Consider the following 26,559-nt stretch of genomic DNA (forward strand, 5'->3'; position numbering starts at 1 on the left):
GGAGATAGTGTAAATGTACTCCAAGGTTCGGCCAGCTGTATGGGCAGTTGCTCCATCCTGTTGGAAATAACTATGTCTTTTCCTCCTTTGCTAATGCTGCCACAAATGGTTTCCAAATAGTGGCAATGTAATGTGCTGAAGTCAACATCTGATGAAAGAAGATGGGACCAATAATGTAGTGTGCAGACACTGCACACCAAACCCCAACCTCCTGATCATACAATGGTGTTTCACAGAAGTTGTGCAGATTCTCCACTGCCCAGAACGTGAGATTCTGCGAGTTAATAATAACCACTCAGGTGAAACCAGGCTTCATCGGGCATAAAGCACAGATCCAAGTCCAAGTCATTCACTGTTATCTCAGCAAACAGCCACTCCCAAAACTGCAGGCACTGAGGAGCATCCTCTAGTTTTAATGCATGAACAACAGACAGTGCAGATCCAGGTGGAGTATTTGTCCACATGATCAACATGATATGCTGGTCTCTTGCGACAGGCGTCAGGTTGATTTGATAGGACTCTGAAGCATTTTCTGGTGAACTGCAGCCTCATTTTCTGGTGTGCAGGCACATTTCATATTTGTTTAAAACAGATCCTGCCCGACACCATTTTCGGCACTCTTTGCTGGCACTTTGACACCATTAAACTTCTCAGCAAACAACTGGCAATGCTGTTTCCATGACTGTTGTCATGTAGCTGTACACAACAAACATCCACTGCTCCACTATGAGTACTACTGTCTGCTTTGCACTGCTCCACTCACACTGACACAGCCTGCACTATTTACTGGTGTGGATCACGTGGTGTGCACATCACAGGGTGTGGGTATATGCATACATTCACGTCTAATCGTATCACTTGGTGGGCCACTTATCTGGTCCACCCTGTACACATGTTACGTCATTAATTTAATTGCAATGACTCTCACAACTTTGATAAATCATAATTTACACACTATAAAATTAAAGTGTTCACTTACCATTAGTCTTATTTCACTAAATACTGTGATTCAGAATACATGTGTCAGACTTAGGGTAGGTAAATGAGAAGGATGCTATTCATTGCAGTTGTTTCTGCCTACATTTGGCAAGTCAGTCTCAATTTTTTACTTCTTAGTGGACTGTCTTTCCCTTTGTCTTCCCTTACCAAACTTCCTGCGATTTGCGAGTTGTAGCTGTGGACACACAAACTGTGTTGCATTTGTTGACAGCCAGTGCCATCAGCCAGTGACTGTGCACCTTTGCTGGAATGTTACCTGTCTCACTCACACTCCATCCACATGGGTGAGTTATTACACAAGTATCTCGTGTTAAATATAGCTTAAGTTTTAGAATTCCTGGCCATTTCTGAGACAGTTTTCTTGCTGCTTTTTTGGACTGAAAGTTAGCTTTGGAATTTGGAAATTTATATACAATACGTAAAAATATTAATGCACCCATGACATTTTTTTGGGAGTAGTCATGAACCCTGGGATTCCTCAAACCCACCCCCTCCTGCTGATTTAATATGTGATACGTAAATGTTCTTCTGCACTATGTAACAACTCCAGAAAACATTGTTTTCGTGCCAACAACCTCATTATCTTAGCCATCATTTTAATAATTTATTTGTCCAACAGTGATTTCTTCACGTTATTTCACCTGTCAAAGGTAGGGGCCAAGGAGAGGTTGCTACTTCACTGGAAATTTGGGATAAGTGTGAAATAAACTGTCAACAGCATGGGGGTGATAGCTGTGATGTCTTTTTAATTTTGTGTCCGTAAAAGGTCTCTACAAATACAGAACAACATGCTGACATTTCAAAATAATCTGAGCATTATCACAACAAAACATAATATTTACAAAATGCTTCCATAAATGAACTAAACAATAACAGAAGTACACATAAATCACAAAAAAATTGAGTTTTGTTTCCTTATACACTATTGTCAATATACATTTGTTGTAAAAGAAAGTACGCTACAGAACAAGAGGATAAAAGGTGGGGAAGACAAATAAAACAAGAGTCATTTGTTTATGGTAAACAAATCAGCATTACTGCATGATTGAACTTTGCATACTTTTGTGAAGCACAGCAAGTACAACTGTATGCAGCATTTGAAACTTGTGTGAAGGTTATAATTTTGTGTGTGTGTGTGTGTGTGTGTGTGTGTGTGTGTGTGTGTGTGTGTGTGCATATCTAGTTCACTGCTGATTTCTGTTCACGGCTTTCTAAGTATTCACTCAAAAGCATTTTCGGAATGGTATACCCATCATTGTCATTCCATACATGCACGTGTCTTGTGTGAGAGGATTCATCTGTTCTACCTGTAAATTACAACACACTTTTCAGTGTACACTAACATGAGAATCTATAAGGAACAACCAGAAACTAATGCACATTAATTCTCTTTTGTTTTTGAAACAACTTCCAGTTACAATAAAACATTTTCCTACAGCTCTATAAAATATATCTCTCAACAATACAAAAACATTTTCCTGCAGCTATATAAAATATCTCTCTCACCAATACAGTGTCATTTCATTATGAAATTACTTCCATGAGACTTCATTTTTTCTAGTTTTTTTCTTTCCTAAGACTGGTAATTATGCTACTGATATTTGTTTGGAGGCTACAACAAATCTTAAATATAAATGACAATAGTAACAGCAGTTTTAATTTAGATTTCTTTTTTCCAGTCTTGCAGTCTCTCCTTGATTATAGCTTCAAAGATATTTATTTAGGAATGTCTAAGCTGTCTGTGGCACAAACATAATGGACATGGAAAATCAACTTGTGGTGTGGGTCTCTCAGTGTGTGCCAAACAATATGAATAGTTATTTCTGTAACATGAAAACTTTCCACAAGGACTCAAGTTCCGCAATGCTTTTTTTGTTCAACATTGTCGTTCATTCTAAAAAGAAAGTGAAAGTCACATTGGTTTCTGGCTGACCTTAGTATTATAATTTAAGAATAAACTTGAGAATCAGTAATACAAACAAAATGTTTCACAAATGCTTCCAGTGGTAAGAAAAGACAGTTCTAATCTGCTGGATCTTTTCTAATTATGTATGAAGATACTAAGCAATGTACTCATGGATTCATGTTAGTTTTAGTGAAATTGTTATTAGATAGTATAGCAACAACAATCTGTCACAACAAATCACACAACACAAACTACCCAAGGTAGCACTGAAAATAATGTAACAACACTTTAAAAAATGAAGAAAGTTCACAAAACTGCATGTTCAATCAGAAGGTGTAATTGAACTTCTATTCAGTTCAGGAATAGAACCAAATCTGATATTGATTTTTGGAAGAAACAACATTCTAAATTGATATATTCAAGAAAATAAGGAGTATCACAATGATCATGCATATGATCAAATCATAATGCTTTGTTACTCTTATAAAAATGGTTTTGATTACGCAGATGTTCATTACATAACTGTTCTTTAAAAATATCTATACACAGAATAACACCAAGCAACAGAATCAAGTTGAAATGATCTAACAACAAAATCACTGGATTATCAGATCCAATAGAAATTATTATTAAATAATTAGCATCACAATTGCAATTAATGGGTTACATTATGTATAAAGTGACTTATTTAGCCATAACATAAAACATGACCCATTTATTGTTTTGTAACTCCCTGTGCCCCTGAAACAGATGAAATCACTAGAAATTCAGACCAGCTCTTCCACCATACATCCAGCATTAATCTCAATATTATAATAATTATTAAGCTCATTTTAAAGTAACATCTATTAAAGGTGACTTGTCTCTTTAAATATTGTGGAAAAAAAGAGTGCATAAAAACACGATGGAGGAAGGAAACATTGCTCTGAACACATCTGATCCTTCAGTTGGTCACATAATCATAAAACTTGGCAACTGTGCTTTAGCACCAGATATGACAATATCCCAGTAACATGAACTGGAGAAAGTTCACAGTAATGTTGGATTTTATAGTGACAGTAATGAAACTAAAACAGCAGAAAAAAATATATATTTACATGTTGGCACTGTACATTTGTGCGAATATAGTGTATTGGACATACATGCAAGCAATTCTGTTAGTAATTAAAATCTATTGCAGAGTATCATAGTAATAAATATGTATGTAGCAGATAATAGTGATACGTTAGTTCTGATGGTGATACCTCAGTGGGCAGCATCAAGAATTCTAGAGAACAACGTTATGAGTTTCAGGTAGAATATCTTTTAAGTTATTTTCTTTAACTTCAATCCATTTTAGATTATTCAACAATTTTTTTATCTGTGGATCACCATTAAATGCATGTCTAACACACAGTTCAGCAAAAGATGATGTCTGACAAGACACATTAAGACTCAAATGGAGGGACTCACAACTACAGGGTGGTTGTAATTAAAGTTACAGTTTCAAAATGCTGTAAAAAATGAACCACTGCTCCAAAAGATGTCAAATTTGAACACAATATTATTGAAGGAGGTGGAAACATAATGGGAAAAAATTACCTCTAGATAGCACTGTAAATACCACAATATTCAAAATAAAAGATGCAGGGTACATGGCTGTTCCTCGGTTTACATCTGATGTGCTCGGCATGACTGCTTCAATGCACAATCACAAGTTGCTGGTATAGCTCTTTTGCAAGAATGTTACTTTGTACCAGTAGCTCTGCAGAAGTTATCAACACTCGAAAGTATTTAAAAAGGTGTTGGTCCATTACCTGTCAAGGGCCTGGCGTAAATGAATATGAAATATATTAAAAAAAAAAAAAAAAAAAAAAAAAAAAAAAAAAAAAATAGGGCAGGTTCTTTTGAAGTACAAAGTGTCAAAGGGAGAAAAATGGTTGATCTGATGGTGTGGGCCACAGCAGGGTCGAGCGATGATGTGCAAACATGCAGTGCATGGAGAATTGCCCAAACTTTCAACATGCCTGTGCACATAAAATTCTATGAATCATCCTGCATTGCCATCCCTTCAAAATTACACGTGTTAAGGAGATGCTTCATGACCTGCTAGTAAGAAACATTTGCTCTAGAATTTCTTGCTCACATGGGAGTGGACAATGAATGGCCATGGAACATTCTGTGGACAGATGAAGCCCACTTCCATCCCCAAGGAATCTTAATACACAGAATTGCTGAATATGGGTAACAGAAAATTCACTCGCACATCAACTGGTACCACTTCATTTTGCAAAGGTAACTGTGTGGTGCGGGCTGCTACATTGTTTATCATAGGCATACAGTATATACATCTATGGAGTGAGCACAGCCTCCTGCTCACGTTCCCATCATCAAACCAGGCTAATCACATGATTTTTGGATGCCACTGGTAGTCTACAATTTTTGGTAATAGTGAAACTTTAATATATTTGCCTTGTTTTGTACACGTTTCTACACATCTGACTTTTAGTAACAGCTATGGTGCAGTATTGCCATTGCTGCAGATCAAAAGAGAAGTATATGAAGGGAGGACCAGTTACTTTTCACAGGTATATACAAAAAATGTATAATTGTAAATGTCATGTTGATATGAGGCACTTTATACGTTGAAAAACATTGAGAGACAGTATTATAAAGTCTTGTACTCTAGAGATAATTTCTGCGATTGTGCGTGTTTACGAGACTGCCAGTCACTGTATACACTTGAGTGTTATGTTAAAATTTATAAGTGACAGTCTGGTTAATTTCCTCCAATTTATGCACATTCTCAAACCCTTGTGTTTATCTAATTATTTTTGCACGAGACAGTTCTCTATGCAGCATCATTGTAGCTTAATTAATTAGAACAGAGATTCAACAACATGAGTAAGTGCAACAGAAAACATAAAAAAATATAGTTTACTGTCACTTCTTATCCCATTACCGAAATATTGTAAATAGAGTGGAATCCGAGCTATGATACTGTGGCTAAAAGCACAATACCACTGCTCTTCACAAGCCATCTACATCCACATGTATACTCTGCAAACCGCCATGAGGTGCATGGCAGAGGGTACATCCTATTGTACCAGTTATTACGGTTTCTTCCTGTTCCATTCGCATATACTGTGTGGGAAGAATGACTGACTGAATGCCTCTGTGCGTGCACTAATTATTGTAATCTTATCCTCGCGATCCCTATGTGAGTGATATTCAGGGTGTTGTACTACATTCCCAGAGTAATCATTTAAAGCCAGTTCTTGAAACTTTATTAATATGCTTTCACAGGATAGTTTTGTCTGTCTTCAAGAGTCTCTGTGACACTCTTCCATGTATTAAACAAACCTGTAACCATTCATGTTGTCCTTCTCTGTATGCATTCACCATCTCCTGTTAGTCCTATCTGGTATAGGTCCCACACACTTGAGCAACATTCGAGGACAGGTGGCGCAAGTGATTTGTAAGCAATCTCTTTTGTAGACTCTTTGCCCTTCCCCAGTAGTCCACCACCTGTTCACCCATGACAGAACCTATGTGATCATTCCTCTTCACCTACCTACAATGTGTTACACTCAGGTACTTGTATAAGCTGGCCGATTTTAACAGTGACTCACTGATATTATAGTTGTAGGACACAACTTTTTTTTTTTTTTAGTGCAAAATTTTACATTTCTGAACATTTAGAGCAAGTTGCCAATCTCTGCACCATGTTGAAATCTTATCAAGATCTGACTTAATACTTATGCAGCTTCTCTCAGATACCACTTCATTACAGATAATTGCATCTTCTGCAAAAAGCCTGATTTTACTATTATATTGTCTGCTAGGTCATTACTACACAACATGAACAGCAAGGATCCCAACACACTTCCCTGGGGCACACCCGAAGTTACTTTACATCTAAAGATGACTCTACATCCAAGATAATACGCTGTGTCCTCTCTACCAAAAAGTCCTCAATCCAGTCACAAATTTCACTTCATACCCTATACTATCGCACTTTTGACAATGAGCATAGGTGCGGTACTGAGTCACATGCTTTTCGAAAATCAAGAAATACTGCACCTAACTGTTTCCCTTAATTAAAAGCTTTTAGTATGTCATGTGGAAAAGTGAGAGTTGGGTTTCACATAATCAATGTTTTCAAAAACCATGCTGGTTGACATTGAGATGGTAATTCTGTTCGTGATACCTCATTATTCTTGAGCTCAAAATAAGTTCTAAGATTCTACAACAAATCAATGTCAAGGACATTGGATGATAGTTTTGTCACCTGTGCCTTTTTTCAAGAACTGGGCGCAGTTTTTTGTTTGAGGGACTTATGGTAGATTATAGTGAGAAGAAGGCCAACTCAGCTGAAAATTCAGTATAGAATCTGGCAGGGATTCCATCGGGGCCTAGAGTTTTGTCCTATACAGGCTAAAATGCACCATTCCAAAATCATGTGACTTGAACTGCAGGAGATGTTACAGACAGAATTCTTGTTCTGTGCATGCAAATTCTCCATAGATATTTATACTAAACGATCATAGGGCCATATTTTTCCAAGGAGATAGGTCCTGCAGGTTCTGTTACCTTTACCATTTCTGGTAAATGCTATGAGAATCTTTTGTGCACCAACATCATTGCAAACCTTCAACAGATGCAAGACGGCACTCCTCCACATATTGCATAGCCAATAAAGCAGCTGGTGCACAGGCATCTTGGAAATACTAGAATTATCAGCCATCATTTTCTTACAGCCTAACTGTCCAGATCACCTTATCTTATCTTAGCCTGTGTCACTTCTGGCTGTGGCCTTATTTGACTGATGATGTGTTGAAGTGCTCCAATTACAAATCTAGTTGGGCTGAATGCATGCATTGTGCAGCACATTCTAAATGTGACATCTAAGACACAGTTATTTGTTGTTGAACATGCTGTTTCTCAATTTCAACTTGTTACAGAAAACTGTGGACAGCATACTGAATGTATCTTGTGCCAGTATCACAACAATTAAAAACCAATTTCATTGTTGCTTTCTATGCAAGCCTTACAATAATGGAAAACAGATTTTTCCCATCTGATGTGGTACAACCTTTTCATGGTGGATGGACTTAACTTACTATAGTTCAATTCATTTATCTTGGCGGCTCGCGCATGCCCGCCTAGACGCAGGAGATTGCTGCGTTGCCAGTTGCACCCGACGCACGCGCTAAGAGAAGCAGCGCCATAGTATAGCATAGTTTGCACGCTTACATTTAGGGGGGAGCGTGCAGTTCATGAAGTAAAGCCACCACGGCCGCAGTAACCCTTTCGCTGCTACAAAGACGTGCTCCCTGCATTCCGCGCTGTGGGCGATTTGGTCACTGCACTGCTCGCCTGTGCAGACACACTGTGTTCCGACTGCTTTGACACTCTTTATCATTCGATTCCACAAAAACTATTTGGCTCAAAAATTAGATTTTTACCTATCTTCTTGACTGATACCTTCCCCCCATAAATGACTTAATTTTGTTTCGATGCTCAACGCAGTTATTATGCAGCATTAAATACAGTAAACCATTGCACGAAATTTTGAAGAGTTTGCAGAGGTTAAGTCCATAGAGTATACTTTCCAGATGGTCGATTTTAGTTGCCACAATGTTGAGAATGAAATGTGGACAAGATACCTATATATTTCATTTAATTTAAGTACCACATAAGTGTCGTATGTAATATTGAGAAATATTCCACCTTTCGCGACTGTAACGAAAGTTTTACTTACACTGGGCACGTTTGGCTTTATTTTAAAGCACTTCAATCAATCAAAAGGAAGTAGACAAAATACATTAAACAAAACTGTGGACTTACAAAAACATTAGGATTTGAATATTCCGTCTGTCAGTGAAGTGCTCAGAGCTATGTCAAATATAATTTTGTGTGTGGCACACACAAACAGCATTTATTTGCTAAAACACTGATGAGCCAACACAAACGTTGAATATTGTGCTACCGCAGCACAAAACTACGAAAGGTGACTTGGCAATGGAGGACACAAAATACAGTCCTCTTATGATGCTTCAAAAGAGAGAAACGCGTCTGGTCTAAATAAGTCGCTTATTACAGTTGCAGAAGAGGGATATATTTCAATACCATTGGTAAAACTGCGACTGTGGAACAAAAACAAGAAACAGAACACGAATACCATTGTGTATGTGCCATAGCTTTCACCGATGGAAGTGCTTTAAAATAAAGCCAAACGCGCCCTGGGTAAATAAAACTTTTATTACAGTCGCGAAAGACGGAATATTTCTCAATATTACATACGACACCTATGTGGTACTTAAATTAAATGAGATATTGTTATACAGTAAATATTATATGAAATTTAGGTATCTTGTCCACATTTCATTCTCAACATTGTGGCAACTAAAATCGACCATACGGAAAGTATACGCTATGGACTTTTACCTCTGCAAACTCTTCAAAATTTCGTGCAATGGTTTACTACATTTAATGCTGCACATCAAAACAAAATTAAGTCATTTATGGGGGGAAGGTATCAGTCAAGAAGACGTGTAAAAATCAAATTTTTTGGCCAAATAGTTTTTGTGAAATCGAATGATAAGTGTGTCAAAGCAGTGGGAACACCATGTGTCTGCACAGGCGAGAAGTGCAGTGATGACAAAATCGCGCACTGCGCGGAGCACATGTCAGCAGCAGCGAAAAAGTTGATGAAGAGGCAAAGCACTCGAAATTTCATTCAAACGAATAAAATTCGTGAAGTAAGGCACTCCAATATTGTTTTAAAATAAAGAAAATATTAAGCACCACACACGGTTTGCACTCATAACCTTTCGCTTGGCAGCCTACACCTTCACCGTTCCGCCACCTCAGCTCATCGAACAGTGTAACTCCATAAGGAGTCTAACACTCACGCAACTACTTATAAACACTGTTGGTATGACTATGAATTACTCACGTTTCGTCGAAGTACAATAGGAAATAAACAATTACCGCTGTTCTTTATTGCGAAAAAGCAGTTCGTGAGATTGAAACAAACACCTTTCCTTGCTATCACCTGAATTAGGAGTCTTATTGCTTGTTTGGTTTAATTAATTAATAGAATATGAAGCAGTTGGTATAAAGAATGCTTTTTCCAAACATTCTATAAAAGAAAGTCTGCTATCAAGACATTGCTTTTGATCTATTACTTTATTTGTGACTGAACGTTTCTAGAACTGAAGACACTCGTCCATGCTCTGCACTGCAGTCGAGATCTGGCAACGTCGTTCTCTGTTTATTGGCTGACTGTGTTTTGTGACGTCAGATGCGCAGAACGAACCTAAACTCGGCCGCCAAGATATATGACGCGCACTATAACAGTGCCACAACTGTTGAATGCCAAACTTATGCAGTCATGCACAATGCACAGTACAGTGAGTTTAATGTGCAACCCTCACCATAACCATTGTATTACAATTCATCTGTCATTTGTAGATAAATCCATTACTTAATGAAGCTTACAGTGCTATGAAGCATAAAAATTTTTGTTAAAATTTTTTTTTGCCTCCATAATGTTTACCTCGTCTTCGATTGATATCATTCAGAGCACACTGTTCTACTATCACCAGTGGAGAACAGCCAGTGTAGGATATGGCTTCCCACACCACAATTCCGGGTGTTGGTGCTGTGTGCCTTTGTCGTACACACTCCAGATTTTGGCACTCCCCTGCACGATGCCACATATGCGTTTGCCCGTCATTGGCAACAAGGCACAAGCGACTCTCATCACTGAAGATGACACATCTCCATTCGTCCTTCCATAAACGCCTATCGTGACACCACTGGAAATTGGCTGAGTGATGTTGGGGTGTGAATGGAAGATGCCCTAACGGCATGCGGGATTGTAGCCCTGCTTCACAGAGACGGTTGCGAATGGTTCTCAGTGATACCCCCAGAGCAACAGTGTCCCTAATTTGTTGTGAAGTGACGGTGTAGTCCTGCATGGCACTTCGTAAAGTGCAACGGTCTCGGCGTGCATCTGTGCGTCACTGCTGTCTGGACCCAGGTTGACGGGCATATGCACCTTCTGCTGACCACTGGTGACAACATCAATGCACTGTGGAGACCTCTTGCCCCACGTGTTGTGCAATTTTGCGGTATGTCCATCCAGCCTCCTGCAAGCCCACCATACACTCTTGCTCAAAGTCCATCAGTTGCACAAACGGTTCACATACACGCTGTCGCGGCATGCTGACAATGCTGAAGACACACAAGGAGCTCTGTATACCACGGCAAAACTGGCTGCCACTGGCTCTGGCGGTAAACAACTGCTGAGCACACTGTGACGCCTTTGATCATCGCATGCACTGCCCTCTCCAAGTGTCCCGTGCAAGTATACCAGGTCTTATTCACTTGAGTCAATGTGTTCTTTTTTCATTTTCTAGGAGTGTATTAAGAATCAATATAGGAGCAAAATTCTTTGTTTGAAGGGGCACCAGAAAACTGCACCATACAGCCCACAATAAAATCGAGCCGCTGAATAAGAAAACAGTATTGTTAGATTGGTCAGGATTTCTGTACCTAAAAGTGCATTTCCATTTAGAATGTGGGCAAAGCTGTGACTTACACAGCATTCACACTCAACTACACTAAGACAAGTTGAGAAAAAGATTAAGATGTTGCCAAGGATATTGCTAAGTTATTGCTAAGGAAGAAATCACACTCAGAAATTTTGTTGAAGAAATTTACTTTCATGTTCCAAATCGAAGTAGTCATAAATAGGACATAAAAGCAAAAAAAGATTAATTTGGTTTCCAGAGCAGTGACTAGTAACAAGACACTGACACGTTCTCTTATAGAAAGAGTGTTTAAGGATCATACTAGTGCAGAGGAAACATCAAAGTAGTGAGCTTTGTTCTGACTGCAAGTAAGTTATCCATAGCAGACGACAGCCTACGAGACATTCCTGCATGAAAAGGGGAGGGGGGGGCGGCGTCAGTATCAGGTAAGGGGCTGTAAACCAGTAATAATTCTGAAAAAGACTTTTACTCTACCGTCAACTCTTTGGTGTAATTTTTGCTGTGCTGATTTTTTCCCTGTTCACACTGAGTTTTTGTAGACTCTATGTAACTTTCTGTTCCAGACATTGTGTGATTTGTAATAGCAAAAATTGAAGTCCACCGTGTCTGATATTATTTTATTACAAATAAATCATTTATTTCAACATGTTATGCAGCTTCTCAGCACACTTCAGGAACACTGTGTGTTACAAGGTTATCTTATTGGTCCTATGGAGAGTTCTCAGTTTCACACACTCTTGAGTTTTTGTAGAATATTTGGTGTGTGAACAGTCAGTATCTTTGTACCTCACTTCTGTATCTCTTGTTGTGTGACCCATAACAGCAAAAATCAAAGTTTATTGTGTCTGGACTATTTGTCAACCCACAAGACATTACTTCAACAGGTTAGGCCCATGAATGGAAGACAATTAATGGTTGGTTGGTTGGTTGGTTTGAAAGAGGGGGTGCAGGGACCAAACTTAGAGGTCATCATCAGTCCCTTGTTCCCAGTAAAATAATTACACAAAGGAAAGATAAAAAAAAGGAGACATACAGCACAATAACAAGAGAAAGGAAGAACCAGAAGAACGACAGAAAGACAACCGACACTACTATGGACAAGAACAGGAACAGAAGACCATAGAGAGAAGCAAGAAACAGGTAGAAGGGGTAAAAATAAGAGCAGGTGATCATGGCTGGCCGACCACGAGAATAAAATGAGAAAGCCAGCCACTCTGCAACACATTAAAACATCCACCCTAAAGCATTAGAGTGAAGAACACGAAGGGACAAAGGACATGTGCTAAGACTTGCATAGAATTATAGAACCCAACATCACGTATAAAACGTAAAACTAAATTAGCCAATGAGGCGCTGTCAGCTAAAATTAATGGCAACGAGTCTGGTAACTGAAGAGTCTGTCGCAGGGCAGCCAAAGGACAGCTCACCAAGATACGCACCACAGTCAGCCGGGCGCTGCACCGACACTGAGGTGGGTCATCACAGTGCAGGAGGCAGCCGTGTCACCCGAGCTCGGCAAATGCGGAGGTGGCAGAGAACCACAGAGACCCTGCGAGAAGCCCGCATGGAGGATTGCCACACATCTGTAGTCTCCTTAATGGCACGCAGTTTGTTGTGCATGCTGAGGTTATGCCATTTTGCCTCCCACAGCCACAAATTCTTGCGGCGTAGTACTGAACGCAGGTCAGTTGCAGAGAAGCTGACCTCCACGAGCGGTTTCCGCACAGCCTGTTTGGCCAGCCTGTCGGCAAGTTCGTTGCCAGGGATTCCGACATGACCTGGAGTCCAGACAAACACCACTGCACAACCGGACCGTTCCAGGGCATAAATGGACTCCTGGATGGTCGCTATCAAAGGATGACGAGGGTAACACTGGTCGAGAGGTTGGAGGCAGCTCAAGGAGTAAGTACACATAAGAAACACCTCCCCAGGGCTTAAACGGATTTGCTCAAGAACACGAGATACAGCCACCAGCTCGGCCGTGAAAACACTGCAACAATCAGTCAAGGAATGCTGTTCAATATGTCCTACATGGACAGTCGTGAAGCCGACGTGAGCATCAGCCATCGAGCCATCGGTGTAAACAACCTCGTGGCCTCAGTACTTCTCAAGAATTGAGAGGAAGTGGCAGAGGGAGCCGCGGGGTTAACTGAGTCCTTAGGGCCATGCGAAAGATCCAAGCGAAGCTGCGGCCTAGTTGTACACCATGGACGTGTATGTGGTTGGACCTCAAATATAGGTGGTATAGGTGGTAAAGGCAAGACTTCAGTTCAGAAAGACGGGATTGGACATGAACTGCAATTGGAAGCCCTGACCTGGGCTGCTGATGCGGGAGATGAACGGCCGTGGATGGGGAAAGGAGACTGTGATTCGGATGCGCACCGGATCTATGAACGTGTGCTACGTTAACTGGCCAACAGTTGCGCACGCCTAAGCTGCAATGGAGGCGCTATAGCTTCCACAAAGACACTGGTCACCAGACTTGTCCTAAAAGCTCCTGTCACTAGGCGAACGCCACAGTGGTGCACCGGGTTGAGTAAACAGAACACTGAGGGTGCCGCTGAACCATAAACCAGACTCCCACAGTCAAGGCAGGATTGAACAAGGGCTCTGTAGAGCTGCAGTGGCATAGAGCGATCTACACCCCAGTTGGTGTTGCTCAGGCAGAGGAGGGTATTGAGGTGATACCAACACTTCTGCTGAAGCTGACGAAGGTGAGGAAGCCAAGTCAATAAGGCATCGAAAACCAATCCTAAGGACCGATATGTCTCCACTACAGTGAGTGGATCATCATTAAAGTAACGTTCTGGTTCTGGATGAACGGTACGACACCGACAGAAGAGCATAACACACGACTTTGGGGCCGAAAACTGGAAACCGTGGGCTCCAGCCCATGACTGCGCCTTTTGGATGGCTCCCTGTAGGCACCGTTTAGCAACACTAGTACTGGTGGAACAGTATGAAATACAGAACTTGTCTGCATATAGAGAAGGTGAGACGGACAGCCCTACAGCTGCTGCTAGACCATTAATGGCCACTAAAAATAGAGTGACACTCAATACAGAGCCTTGTGGGACCCCATTCTCCTGAATAGGGGGGGGGGGGGGGGGGGGGACTATAGGCGGCACCAACTTGGACACGGAAAGTACAAAGCAACACGAAATTATGTATAAAAATCTGGAGTGGGCCGTAGAGACCCCACTCCTATAATGTGGCAAGGATAAGAGGTAGCCAGGTCATGTTAAATGCTTTTCGCAAATCAAAAAAGACGGCAACCAACTGTTGGCGTATGGAAAAGGCTGTTCGGATGGCAGACTCGAGGGACACAAGATTATAAATGGTAGAGCGACCCTGGTGGAAGCCGCCAACACACCATACGTTCCAGCAGTTTACAAAGAACATTGGTGAGGCTGATGGGCCGACAGCTATCCACATCAAGTGGGTTTTTACCAGGTTTGAGCACCGCAATGATGGTGCTCTCCTGCCATTGCGATGTAAAGACACCATTGCACCAGATCTGGTTGAAGATGACAAGGAGACATCACTTTTAATCAGATGAGAGATGTTTTATCATCTGACTATGGATCGGATCTGGTCCAGGAGCTGTGTCAGGGCAATGTGCAAGGGCACTGAGGAGCTCCCACTCTGTAAATGGGGTACCATAGGATTCACTGTGGCATGTAGTAAATGAGAGGGCTTTCCCTTCCAGTCACTGTTTGAGAGTGCGAAAGGCTAGGGGGTAATTCTCTGATGCAGAGGCCTGAGCAAAGTGCTCAGTAATCGCGTTTGCGTTGGTAGATAACACGCCATTTATGTTAACACCGTGAACATCTGTTGGGGTCTGGTATCCGAAGAGACATTTGATCTTTGCCCAGACTTAGGAAGGTGACGTATGGCACCCAATTGTCGAGACATCTCTCCCAACACTCCTGCTTCCGTTGTTTGGTAAGTTGGTGAATGCAAGCATGGAGCCGCTTAAAGGCTATGAGGTGCTCCAGGGAAGAGTGCTCGCCAACGGTCCTGAACTGCTTCAGCGACTTCCGGCGACCACCAAGAAACTATCTTTCACCGGGGGACCCTAAAGAGCGAGGGATTGTGTATTCTGCCACAGAAACGATTGTTGTACTCACCTGCTCAACCATCACATTAATTTTCCCATGTAGGGAAGAGTCAACAGTGACCACAGAGGTTAAAAGTTTCCCAGTCCACCTTGTTTAAAGCCCATCTGGGCAGGCGTCCGTGGGCTTGACGCTGGGGCAGTGACTGGAAGATGGGGAAGTGGTCACTACTACACAGGTCGCCGTGTTCTCTCCAGGTGATAGATGGGAGAAGTCCTGGGTTGCAAATTGATAAATCAATGGCCGAATAAGTACCTCAAGCCACACTTTAATGTGTGGTGGCTCCAGTATTTAAGATGCAGAGGTTGAAGTGAGACAGTAAAGTTTTGACATCCCTGCCTCAGCCAGTAAGCATGGTGCAACCCCACAAGGGGTTATGGGCATTAAAATCTCCCAAAAGTAGGAAAGGTTTAGGGAGTTGATCAATCAGTGCAGTTAATAGATTCCGGAATACTACACCATCTGGAGGAAGATATACATTGCAGACAGTTATTTCCTGCGTCATCCTTATTCTGACAAACACAGCTTCAAGAGGGTTTGGAAGGGGAACAGGTTCACTACAGACTGAGTTTAGGACATAAATGCAAACTCCACCTGACACAATTACAGTCACTATGGTTCCTGTGGTATCTCTTATAGCCGCAGAGGGCAGGGGTCCGCATTGCGGGGAACCACGTTTCCTGGAGGGAAATGCAGAAAGCAGGTGTACAGCTTAAAAGTTGCTGAGGCTCAGCCAGGCGGTGGAAAAAACTGCCACAATTCCACTGGAGGAAGACGTCACCTTGAGATGGGGAAGGCGTGGAACATTCAATGAGGCAGTTTACGCCTCAGTGTCACCTGCTGCCACTGATTTTTTTTCCCGAGCAATCTATATCCATTTTGTCTGACAATACGACAAGATCTAGGTCCTCAGACAGATCTAGGTCCGCAGACACAGAGCTGGTAGGTAGCAGTGGTGTGGGTGCCACTGCAATTCCCTTGGTCTTGGGAACCTTCTTTTTGGATTTCTCTCACTGTTCCTTGGGGTTCCCTGGCTAAGAGGACTTCACTGATTCAGTCTCTGGGACTGAGGATGAGCCTGAAGCCCTGCGACCAGCTGCTTTTGGAGTCTTCAGGCACTGGCGGGTGTCATTTTTCCCACTAGCATAAACCTGGGAAGGGAGTGACCCAAGGGACTCCTTCCTAGCAAGAGCAGCCGAAGAAGTTGTACACTTCTCCAGCTTAGAAGTGGGGATAGATGTCCCTGATGGTGGGGGGCAAGGGGGTGTTGCTCCCGTAGGTGGTGCAGGAGCAAAAGGGAGGGAAGTGCCCCCCCCCCCCCCCCCCGCCTCCCACCATCAAGGTGGCAGGTGTAGTCTTCTGGCTCAGAGATGACTGGGTTTGGCGGAGCTGATGGGGTGTAGTGGCGGTGTAAGACTATGTCATGCACACAGGATGTAGGCGCTCAAATTTACTCTTAGCCTCACTATACGTCAATCGGTCCAGGGTCTTGTACTCCACGATTTTTCTTTCTTTCTGGAGAATCCTGCAGTCAGGCGAGCAAGGCGAATGGTGCTCTCCACAGTTGACACAGATGGGAGGTGGGGCACATTGAGTATTGGGATGTGATTGGCATCTACAATCTTGACATGTGACACTGGAAGTACAGCAGGAAGACATATAACCAAACTTCCAACATTTAAAGCACCACATTAGGCGAGGGATATAGGGTTTCGCATCACAGCGGTAGACAATCACCTTGACCTTCTCGAGTAATTTAACACCCTTGAAGGCCAAGATGAAGGTACCGGTGGCAACCTGATTATCCCTCGGACCCCCGTGGATACGCCGAATGAAATGTACTCCTCACCGTTCTAAATTGGCGTGCAGCTCATCGTCAGACTGCAAAAGAAGGTTCCTGTGAAACATGACACCCTGGACCATATTTAAGCTATTATGGGGTGTGATGGTTACAGAAACACCCCCAGCTTGTCACAAGTGAGTAATGCCCATGACTGGGCAGAGGATGCTGTTTCGATCAAGACTGACCAAGATCTCATTTTGAACAAGCCCTCCATCTCCCCAAACCTGTACTCTAAATGCTCAACAAAAACTGAAGCTTCATCGTCATGAAAGGTTCCCCATCAGCTCTCGAACATACAAGGTACTGGGGTGAATAAGAGCTGCTGCCATCCTTTGTCTAACGTTCCTCCCATGGTGTGGCCAGGGAGGGGAATGATTTGGGGTCATACTTCTGTGCATTGAATTGGGCCCGTGAACCCTTAGAGACTGCTGGTGTTTGACCACCAGCAAGAGACGATTACTATGCTTCATCGCGTGTCATCCACCCTGATGCCACCCACTCCACCCTCACCATGGGCGCCACCCAGACGCACGCAGCAAAGGCCACTTTGCAGGATGGCCATTGCCAGAGGTCCCAATGCCACAGGGGGATGGGCATCTTCCCCTTTGGCATACGTGAGAAGTTAACGGTGTAGGTATCAGTAGAGCGATCCCTGTGTGGTCAGGGGCTACAGCCAACAGGGTACATGGCAGCCCCACCACAACGGACTGGCTACCATGCTGGATATCAGGTGCAACCAAGCAAACAAGCCCATTATCAATGTCAGTGTAGAAAACGATACTGCACAGTTGTTGGAAAAATACGCATCCAGGAGGGTGACCTCGCCCAACAGTTGGAGAATGAGCAGAAGTGCACATCCAAGTCAATGAAGGATGTGATTGGTCTCAGCACATGATGGACACGATGCACCATGTAAGGTGCCCTTCCCCAATTGGCTCGCTCTTCGGGAACATTTTGAAAAATTGAGGTAAAACCCCACACAGGACCATCACATAGGCCGAAACGTGCGATACTCCTTTTAGACGCCTCTTACGACAGGCAGGAATACCTTGGACCTATTCTAACCCCTGGACCCGCAGGGGAGACAAATAATATTTTGTGGTAAATTAACATCAGAGACATGATAAATATTTTATATACAATCGTGACAAGTAAGAACAGTTTCCCATCCGTGGGCAAAGAAAAAACTTAACCTCATGATACAAAGTGAGATTTTCACATAAGCTAGTTCAAAGGTATTGGAAATTGACCTCCTTGTAAGTTTCAAGTTCACATACTGCCAAAACCACACAATGCATACAATGCACAGACATTCCTGAAGTATGCTCATAAGTTACATAATGTGCTGATAAAGATGTAGAGACAGTGGACTTGGATTATTGCTATTATGGATGAGAGAGAGAGAGAGAGAGAGAGAGAGAGAGAGAGAGAGAGAGAGAGAGAAGGGGGGGGGGGGGGCAGTGTGTGCATTAAACTGCAAAGAAATAGTACCCATATTATCTAAGCAGCAGCAGCAGCAGCAGCTTGGCAAGTAACAGAGTAATGAAACAAACAAACAAACAATCTTGGAGAACACCCTCTCAGAGTTTAGCTGTACACAACTCTTCCACATCTTAGATCAACCTTGCATGAACTTCTGCTGCAAATTAAGAGATTGGAACAATGGACATGAAAAAAATTGAATTGTCATCAGGAAAATCCATCTGCACATATTTTTATCATTCAAATAATTTTACATCAGTTAAGCCTCATATAAATGGTACCATTTTAAATTTAAACAACTCAGATTTGTGTGTGTTTTGTGACAAACTAAAATGGCAGGTATACCTTAATGAGAAAAGTCACTTGACAGGAAGCTCTTAAAATCATAAAACACCTTAGCAAACAAACACGAGGACACAACAGAGGTCTCACCCTCTGCAGTTTTACAAAAGGTTTCTTTGATACACACTTCAATAAGCAGATATATAAAAGGTGTTAGACATTGTCGCATTGAGGGTATTATAGTAATGACCAGCCCTAAAAATAGCCTATGTCATATAGTAATGACCAGCCCTAAAAATAGCCTATGTCATAAGGTTGGAAAACGATGATTTAACCATGAGCTGTCTCAAATATTGGCCCGACCAAGAGAACTTTCAATTGATATGAATTTAGAAATGAAACCAAGCATTGTAACTTTGTGCCACAGTTTGAGATAAAGGAGTTATGGGTTATGAGATAGTAATCCTGATCTAATGCACAGCATGTGCAAATAATAAGGTGGGGGGTGGGAGGTGGCATGTTTGAGTACTCCTGCCATCCAAGCACGAAAAGACAAAATAATTATGTTTTTAAATGTTAGAAAACTACACAGTAATGTAGTCCTAGGAAAGTATTATTACAGTTCAGATCCATGAAGTACATGAATCTGGAATTGAATTCAACATACAATAGTCTGCTGCCACATACCGTTTGAAAATATGAAAGCTACCAATACTAAGCAAGACAATACCAAAATTCTGTGACACCCTTACACAACTTCCCACACTACTAGTGTTTCAAATCAACTATACAAATTTCTCACAACACAAAACCAACAATTAAAAATATAAATGTGTGATGGTTTGCATGGTACTAAGTATGGAATCTAGCTACCATAATATTTACCATATTTACCCGATTATAAGATGAGGGTTTTTCCCAAATTTGTCATTCAAAAAATACGAGGTCGTCTTATATTCGCAAATTAAACTATTGCTGAGGTCATTAACATTTTTATATTGTTTAATAGATTTATATAGGGATTGTCTTCTCTTTGTAGGCCACGCTTCAGCTATAGCCGTTTCATACATATTTATTTTGGACAATCTCGCATTCAAATAAGCTTGAAACTTCCAGGTACGCAGAAAACCTAGGTACAGCATCGACCTTGCTTGAACAACCACACATAGTAATACACACCTCTGGCATAGAGAAACAACTGAAAGGTTTGAAAGCAAATAAATCACTAGGTCTGGATTGAATCCCAATTTGGTTTTACAAATGGACCTGCAAAATTACAGAGCAATATTCCTAACTTTGGTTCGCTGCAAAATCCTTGAACATATAATATGTTCAAATATGATAAACTTTCTAGATACTGAGAAGCTTTTGTCCACGAATCAGTATGGTTTTAGAAAGCATCGCTTGTGTGAAACTCGGCTTGCCCTATTCCCACATGATATACTGTGAACTACAGATGAAGGTTAACAGGTAGATTCCATTTTTCTACATTTCTGGAAAGCATTTGACATGGTGCCCCATTGCAGGCTGCTAATGTTGGTACAAGCATATGGAACGAATTCACAGAGACGTGAGTGGCTTGAAGACTTCTTAAGTAACAGAACCCAGTACGTTGTACTCAATGGTTGATGTCCATCAGAGACGAGGGTATCATCAGGATTGCCCCAGTGAAGTGTTATAGGACAACTGTTTTTCTCTATATACATCAACAATTTGGCAGATAGGGTGGGCAGCAATCTGCAGTTGTTTGCTGATGATGCTATTGTGTAGAGTAAGGTGTCAAAGTTGAGTGACTGAAGGAAGATACAAGATGACTTTGTCAAAATTTGGAGACAGATCACTCTAAATGTGGAAAAATGTAAATTAATGTGGATAAGTAGGAAGAACAAACCTGTGATGTTCAGTTACAATATTTGTCAAGTCATTTAAATATCTAGCCGTAACATTGTAAAGCAATGTGAAATGGAACAAGCATGTGAAAACTGTGGTAGGAAAAGTGAATAGTCAACTTTGGTTTATTGGGAGAATTTTACGAAAGAGTGGTTCACCTGCAAAGGAGGCTGCATATAGAATGCTGGTGCAACCTATTCTTGAGTACTGTTCAAGTGTTTGGGATCCGTACCAGGTCAGATTGAAGGGGGACATTGAAGCAATTCAGAGGTGGGCTGCTACATTTGTTACCCGCTGATTCAAACAACACGTGTGTTACGGAGATGCTTCAGAAACTTAAATGGGAATCTCTGGAGTGAAGGCTATGTTCTTTTCAAGAGACATGTTGAGAAAATTTAGAGGACTGGCATTTAAAGTTGACTGCCAAACGATTCTACTGCCACCAACACTCACTGCGTTTAAGGACCACGAAGGTAAGATTCGAGAAATTATGGCTCATACGGAGGCACATAGATAGTCTTTTTTCCCTTGGTCTATTTTCGAGTTGAACAGGAACGGAAATGGCTAGTAGTGGTACAGGGTACCCTCTGCCAAGCACCGTACAGTGGCTTGTGGAGTATCTACGTAGATGTAAACCGAGTACAACTGTTATTGTAAGAATACATTGCAGTGGAATGGCCTGTTGTGGAGATCATACCAACAGATGTCACTAACTTTTGTTCTCTGGGGTACACAGTGCAAAATATGTCTTTCAATAACATGATTATTACAGATATCAGCCAGCTACACTGCTCTGCAAATTGTTTTTATTTTGTATCATTCATGATAAGCCCATTTCAGCATATTGCCATCATCAGGTGCTGGTCTTAATATAATGGCCTGTATGATCAGCAAAGTTATAATACATTGTTAGGTGTTTTTACCTTACATGTAACATCATTGCTGTAGTGTCTTTTTAAGAATCATTACTTTCTCCTACGTGTACACTGGAGACGTATATCCGATTTCAGTTGGTTTCAATGTGTGCTATTTCTCTGACAGCTTGCATCACAGTGGATTAGTGACATTACATGTTTACATAGTTACCATTATAAATAAGTGATATGTGGGAACTCAGTTGTTTATTATTAATATTTCTTTCTTTTCTCAGACATTATGTCTGGTCAAAAATGGAAAGTGACGCGGACCTTGATCAAGCGTGACTTCCTTGTAACTGTATGGTATACGTTATATTGCATTTAGGAACTTTCGGGTAATTGAACATGTATCAATAATTACGGATTACTGTAGTTGTATATATAAGTTTGGATGTAGCTGTATTGCATTGATGTACTGGTGGATATTGTGTGGTATGACTCCTGTAGTTGATAGTATAATTGGTATAATGTCAACTGTATCCTGATGCCACATGTCCTCGACTTCCTCAGCCAGTAGGATGTATTTTTCAATTTTTTCTCCGGTTTTCTTTTGTATATTTGTTGTATTGGGTATGGATATTTCGATTAGTTGTGTTAATTTCTTCTTTTTATTGGTGAGTATGATGTCAGGTTTGTTATGTGGTGTTGTTTTATCCGTTATAATGGTTCTGTTCCAGTATAATTTGTATTCATCATTCTCCAGTACATTTTGTGGTGCATACTTGTATGTGGGAATGTGTTGTTTTATTAGTTTATGTTGTATGGCAAGTTGTTGATGTATTATTTTTGCTACATTGTCATGTCTTCTGGGGTATTCTGTATTTGCTAGTACTGTACATCCGCTTGTGATGTGATCTACTGTTTCTATTTGTTGTTTGCAAAGTCTGCATTTATCTGTTGTGGTATTGGGATCTTTAATAATATGCTTGCTGTAATATCTGGTGTTTATTGTTTGATCCTGTATTGCAATCATGAATCCTTCCGTCTCACTGTATATATTGCCTTTTGTTAGCCATGTGTTGGATGCGTCTTGATCGATGTGTGGCTGTGTTAGATGATACAGGTGCTTGCCATGTAGTGTTTTCTTTTTCCAATTTACTTTCTTTGTATCTGTTGATGTTATGTGATCTAGAGGGTCGTAGAAGTGGTTATGAAATTGCAGTGGTGTAGCCAATGTATTTATATGAGTGATTGCTTTGTGTATTTTGCTAGTTTCTGCTCGTTCTACAAAGAATTTTCTTAAATTGTCTACCTGTCCATAATGTAGGTTTTGTATGTCTATAAATCCCCTTCCTCCTTCCTTTCTGCTTAATGTGAATCTTTCTGTTGCTGAATGTATGTGATGTATTCTATATTTGTGGCATTGTGTTCGTGTAAGTGTATTGAGTGCGTCTAGGTCTGTGTTACTCCATTTCACTACTCCAAATGAGTAGGTCAATATTGGTATAGCATAAGTATTTATAGCTTTTGTCTTGTTTCTTGCTGTCAATTCTGTTTTCAGTATTTTTGTTAGTCTTTGTCTATATTTTTCTTTTAGTTCTTCTTTAATATTTGTATTATCTATTCCCATTTTTTGTCTGTATCCTACATATTTATAGGCATCTGTTATTTCCATCGCTTCTAAGGAGCCGCTGTGGTTATCCAATATGTAATCATCTTGTTTAGTGTGTTTTCCATTGACTATGCTATTTTCTTACATTTGTCTGTTCCAAAAGCCATATTTATACCATTGCTGAATACTTCTGTTATCTTTAGTAATTGGTTGAGTTGTTGATTTGTTGCTGCCAGTAGTTTTAGATCATCCATGTATAGCAAATGTGTGATTTTGTGTGGGTATGTTCCAGTAATATTGTATCCATAATTTGTATTATTTAGCATGTTGGATAGTGGGTTCAGAGCAAGGCAGAACCAGAAAGGACTTAATGAGTCTTCTTGGTATATTCCACGCTTAATCTGTATTGGCTGTGATGTGATATTATTTGAATTTGTTTGGATATTATGTGTGGTTTTCCAATTTTTCATTACTATGTTTAGGAACTGTATCAATTTAGGATCTACTTTGTATATTTCCAATATTTGTAGTAACCATGAGTAGGGTACACTATCAAAAGCTTTTTGGTAATCAATGTATGCGTAGTGTAGGGACCTTTGTTTAGTTTTAGCTTGATATGTCACCTCTGCATCTATTATCAGTTGCTCTTTACATCCTAGTGCTCCTTTGCAACAGCCTTTTTGTTCTTCATTTATAATTTTGTTCTGTGTTGTATGTGTCATTAATTTCTGTGTAATGACTGAAGTTAATATTTTGTATATTGTTGGTAGGCATGTTATGGGGCGATATTTAGCTGGGTTTGCTGTATCTGCTTGATCTTTAGGTTTCAGATAAGTTATTCCATGTGTAAGTGGATCAGGGAATGTGTATGGGTCTGCAATGTAAGTGTTAAATAATTTAGTTAGATGTGAATGTGTTGAGGTGAACTTCTTTAGCCAGAAATTTGCTATTTTATCTTTTCCAGGGGCTTTCCAATTGTGAGTAGAATTAATTGGTTGGGTGACTTCATGTTGCAAAATTATCACTTCAGGCATTTGTGGTATCATCTTGTATGTGTGTGTTTCTACTTGTATCCACCCTGCATGCCTGTTATGTTGTACCGGGTTTGACCATATGTTGCTCCAGAAGTGTTCCATGTCTGTTATGTTTGGTGGATTGTCTGTTTTAATGTGTGTGTTATCTATTGTCTGGTAAAATTTCTTTTGGTTTGTGTTGAATGTTTGGTTTTGTTTCCTTCTATTTTCACTTTTTTTGTATCTTCTAAGTCGTTTGGCCAGTGCTTGTAATTTCTGCTTCTTTTCATCTAATTGCTCTATCGCTTCTTCTTGTGAGATTTTACCTAACCTTTTTCGTTTTTTTTTCTGACATTTCATTTCTTATAAATTGTGTTAGCTGTCCGATGTCTTTTCTCAGTTTTTCTATTCTGATCTGTAGCCTGTGTTGCCATGCTGGTTTTGTGGGTTTCTTCTGTGTGTTGGTGGGTCTGATCTCTGCCTAGTGTGTATATTAAGTGTAGTGAGTGCTCCTATATAAACCAGTAGTTGTAACTCTTCCATAGTTGTGTTTTCATTTATTTTGTTGTGTATGATTGTGTTGATAGTTTTTATTGTTGTTTCGACTTGTGGGTTATTTGGCAGTCTATGCAATAATGGTCTAATGTCTGTATTTGTGTCTTTGTATTCTATATACACTCCTGGAAATTTAAATAAGAACACCGTGAATTCATTGTCCCAGGAAGGGGAAACTTTATTGACACATTCCTGGGGTCAGATACATCACATGATCACACTGACAGAACCCCAGGCACATAGACACAGGCAACAGAGCATGCACAATGTCAGCACTAGTACAGTGTATATCCACCTTTCACAGCAATGCAGGCTGCTATTCTCCCATGGAGACGATTGTAGAGATGCTGGATGTAGTGGAACGGCTTGCCATGCCATTTCCACCTGGCACCTCAGTTGGACCAGCGTTCATGCTGGACGTGCAGACCGCGTGAGACGACGCTTCATCCAGTCCCAAACATGCTCAATGGGGGACAGATCCGAAGATCTTGCTGGCCAGGGTAGTTGACTTACACCTTCTAGAGCACGTTGGGTGGCACGGGATACATGCGGACGTGCATTGTCCTGTTGGAACAGCAAGTTCCCTTGCCGGTCTAGGAATGGTAGAACGATGGGTTCGATGACGGTTTGGATGTACCGTGCACTATTCAGTGTCCCCTCGACGATCACCAGTGGTGTACGGCCAGTGTAGGAGATCGCTCCCCACACCATGATGCCGGGTGTTGGCCCTGTGTGCCTCGGTCGTATGCAGTCCTGATTGTGGCGCTCACCTGCACGGCGCCAAACACGCATACGACCATCATTGGCACCAAGGCAGAAGCGACTCTCATCGCTGAAGACAACACGTCTCCATTCTTCCCTCCATTCACGCCTGTCGCGACACCACTGGAGGCGGGCTGCACGATGTTGGGGCGTGAGCGGAAGACGGCCTAACGGTGTGCGGGACCGTAGCGCAGCTTCATGGAGACGGTTGCGAATGGTCCTCGCCGATACCCCAGGAGCAACAGTGTCCCTAATTTGCTGGGAAGTGGCGGTGCGGTCCCCTACGGCACTGCGTAGGATCCTACGGTCTTGGCGTGCATCCGTGCGTCGCTGCGGTCCGGTCCCAGGTCGACGGGCACGTGCACCTTCCGCCGACCACTGGCAACAACATCGATGTACTGTGGAGACCTCACGCCCCACGTGTTGAGCAATTCGGCGGTACGTCCACCCAGCCTCCCGCATGCCCACTATACGCCCTCGCTCAAAGTCCATCAACTGCACATACGGTTCACGTCCACGCTGTCGCGGCATGCTACCAGTGTTAAAGACTGCGATGGAGCTCCGTATGCCACGGCAAACTGGCTGACACTGACGGCGGTGGTGCACAAATGCTGCGCAGCTAGCGCCATTCGACGGCCAACACCGCGGTTCCTGGTGTGTCCGCTGTGCCGTGCGTGTGATCATTGCTTGTACAGCC

At 41.6% G+C, this 26,559-nt stretch overlaps 1 protein-coding gene across 2 annotated transcripts in view; it reads right to left on the reverse strand.

Annotated features, from left to right (window-relative positions):
- Positions 1-2,123: 2,123 nt before the first annotated feature.
- LOC126184653 (R3H domain-containing protein 4-like) overlaps positions 2,124-26,559 on the reverse strand; it is a 104,762-nt gene continuing 80,326 nt past the window's right edge. For both annotated transcript variants that reach the window (XM_049927133.1, XM_049927132.1), the window contains one exon: positions 2,124-2,306. In XM_049927133.1, coding sequence (XP_049783090.1) covers positions 2,303-2,306 — 4 coding nt within the window. In that variant the 3' untranslated portion in view covers positions 2,124-2,302. The remainder of the gene's footprint in view (positions 2,307-26,559) is intronic.

This window comes from Schistocerca cancellata, chromosome 4 (genome assembly GCF_023864275.1).
Source record: "Schistocerca cancellata isolate TAMUIC-IGC-003103 chromosome 4, iqSchCanc2.1, whole genome shotgun sequence".
NCBI lineage: Eukaryota > Metazoa > Arthropoda > Insecta > Orthoptera > Acrididae > Schistocerca > Schistocerca cancellata.